This window comes from Lactuca virosa, chromosome 8, assembly GCF_052849685.1.
Source record: "Lactuca virosa cultivar CGN04683 chromosome 8, Lactuca_virosa_CGN04683_v6, whole genome shotgun sequence".
Lineage (NCBI taxonomy): Eukaryota > Viridiplantae > Streptophyta > Magnoliopsida > Asterales > Asteraceae > Lactuca > Lactuca virosa.
In genome coordinates this window covers 156,779,936-156,781,577 of record NC_136433.1, presented here as the reverse complement: position 1 = coordinate 156,781,577, position 1,642 = coordinate 156,779,936, and the positions used below count along the sequence as shown (strand labels likewise).

At 34.1% G+C, this 1,642-nt stretch overlaps 1 protein-coding gene across 1 annotated transcript; it reads right to left on the bottom strand.

Annotated features, from left to right (window-relative positions):
• On the bottom strand, positions 1-857 carry LOC145133445 (temperature-induced lipocalin-1-like). The gene is made up of 2 exons (XM_079068389.1): positions 429-857; positions 1-345 (listed from the first exon to the last, which is right to left on the bottom strand). Exons 1-2 carry the CDS (start codon positions 798-800, stop codon positions 160-162), a joined length of 558 nt encoding a protein of 185 aa, XP_078924515.1. The 5' UTR covers positions 801-857; the 3' UTR covers positions 1-159.
• Between the last annotated feature and the right edge of the window lie 785 nt (positions 858-1,642).

Genomic DNA, 1,642 nt, shown 5'->3' with positions numbered 1-1,642 from the left:
TTTGTGTTACATGGCCACATATGATTTGTGATATGTATTTTTAGAATTATACATGATTTGATGAAAAATACAAAAACGAATACAACATATTCATTACTACATGAACTAAATATACATAACCAACATCTAAATTCAGTAAACCACGATATCGACCATCTCTTATTTCCCGAATATTGATTTCAACCACCACACGCCCTTGGTGTCAGCGGGAGCACCTTCAGTCTCCGGTGGTGGGTCTGTGTGTGTCGTCTTCTTCAGATTGCTCACATCATACCCTTCTCCCTTCGCTTTCTCAATCAGCTGCTCGTATATCTCATCATCCAGATGGTTTTCTCTGCACAATATCTACACAAACCCCAATTATACCAATCAATTTCAATACATTTGCACAAACTATTTAACACAAACTATGCGAGATTGAAACATACCCAGAGAGACTTCTTCGAAGGCTGACCAATCAAAGCATACTGATAATCATCATCTAGAAACAGCACCCAGTAATCACCCGTAACAGGTATGATGGGCAAAAATGGCGGAAGGTAGAATTTCACCTTCAATTTCGCTTCATCGCTATTGGGATCAGCTTTATAAGCAGTGCCTTCAATGAATCCTCTCTTTCCATCACTCCAAGTCTCGTTTAGAACATGAACAGTTCCATCGTCTTTCAGTGTGTATGTAGCCCTAGTATTGGTTCCGTTTTTAGGCTGATTTCTTGATGGAAATGAAGCAATTTCGTACCATCGGCCCATGTATCTCTGTAGATCAACGCCCTTTACAACTTCCATCTCTTTCTTAGCCATGAAGTTTCTGTGTGTGAACTGTGAATAGGGAGGTGATGAATAATGGAAGGAGAGATTCTGGGGAGTATATAATTGATGGGGGGATAGATAAAAGGTGATGTGGAGAATTGATAACCTCACAGTTGTTGAGATTGCAAAAATATTTTGAATTAATAAGTTTTTTATTTTATTTTTTTTAGTAGTCTCCATTCTCCCTCTAGAGATTCTCTGGTCGACAACGGTTGTCAAAAACAGTCAAAAGTTGAAGATTTATTTTCCAATTGTTGGGATTTTATATATAGATTGGGAGATTAAACTTCTTTTCTGAAATTATCATTGAAAGTTTAATACTATAGTGGAAATTATATAATTTGAGGATATGAATATATTCTGAGGTGAGAATTAAAGATGTTAAAATATTTGATACTATGTTATGGGTAAAAATACGTCCTTTCTTCATTTCCTCGTGTTTCTGAATAAAAAGATAAATCTTAATTAGTGTTAATAAAGAGGGTGTTTGAGATTTTATTTTGATGTTAAAAAGTACTTTTTGACAAAAATGACTTATTGATTTATGAATGTGAGAAAATGTTTTTAAAAAAAATGTTTAGATTAACTTTGGTGTTTGGCAAAGCTTAAAAATGGAGTTTTTTGACTTATTATCAGTTTCACACCGGTATAAGCTAAAAAGAGTGTTTAGATAAAAATAGCTTATACCAGTGTCATACCGGTAATAAGTCAAAATCAATAAGTAAGAGGCCCCTAACTTATCAACTTATAAGTTATAAGCTATAAGCTGAAAAATACTTTTGATTTTTCATAAGCTTAGCCAAACATCCTCTTAGTGTTAAAAGTCAATAAGT

What these genes read in the sequence shown, in the direction of transcription:
- LOC145133445 (XM_079068389.1), bottom strand. Translation starts at nt 800, where the DNA reads ATGGCTAAGAAAGAGATGGAAGTTGTAAAGGGCGTTGATCTACAGAGA. An exon ending in CTTCGAAGAAGTCTCTCTGG is followed by an intron (nt 346 to 428) that starts GTATGTTTCAAT and finishes GGGTTTGTGTAG; the next exon opens with ATATTGTGCAGAGAAAACCA.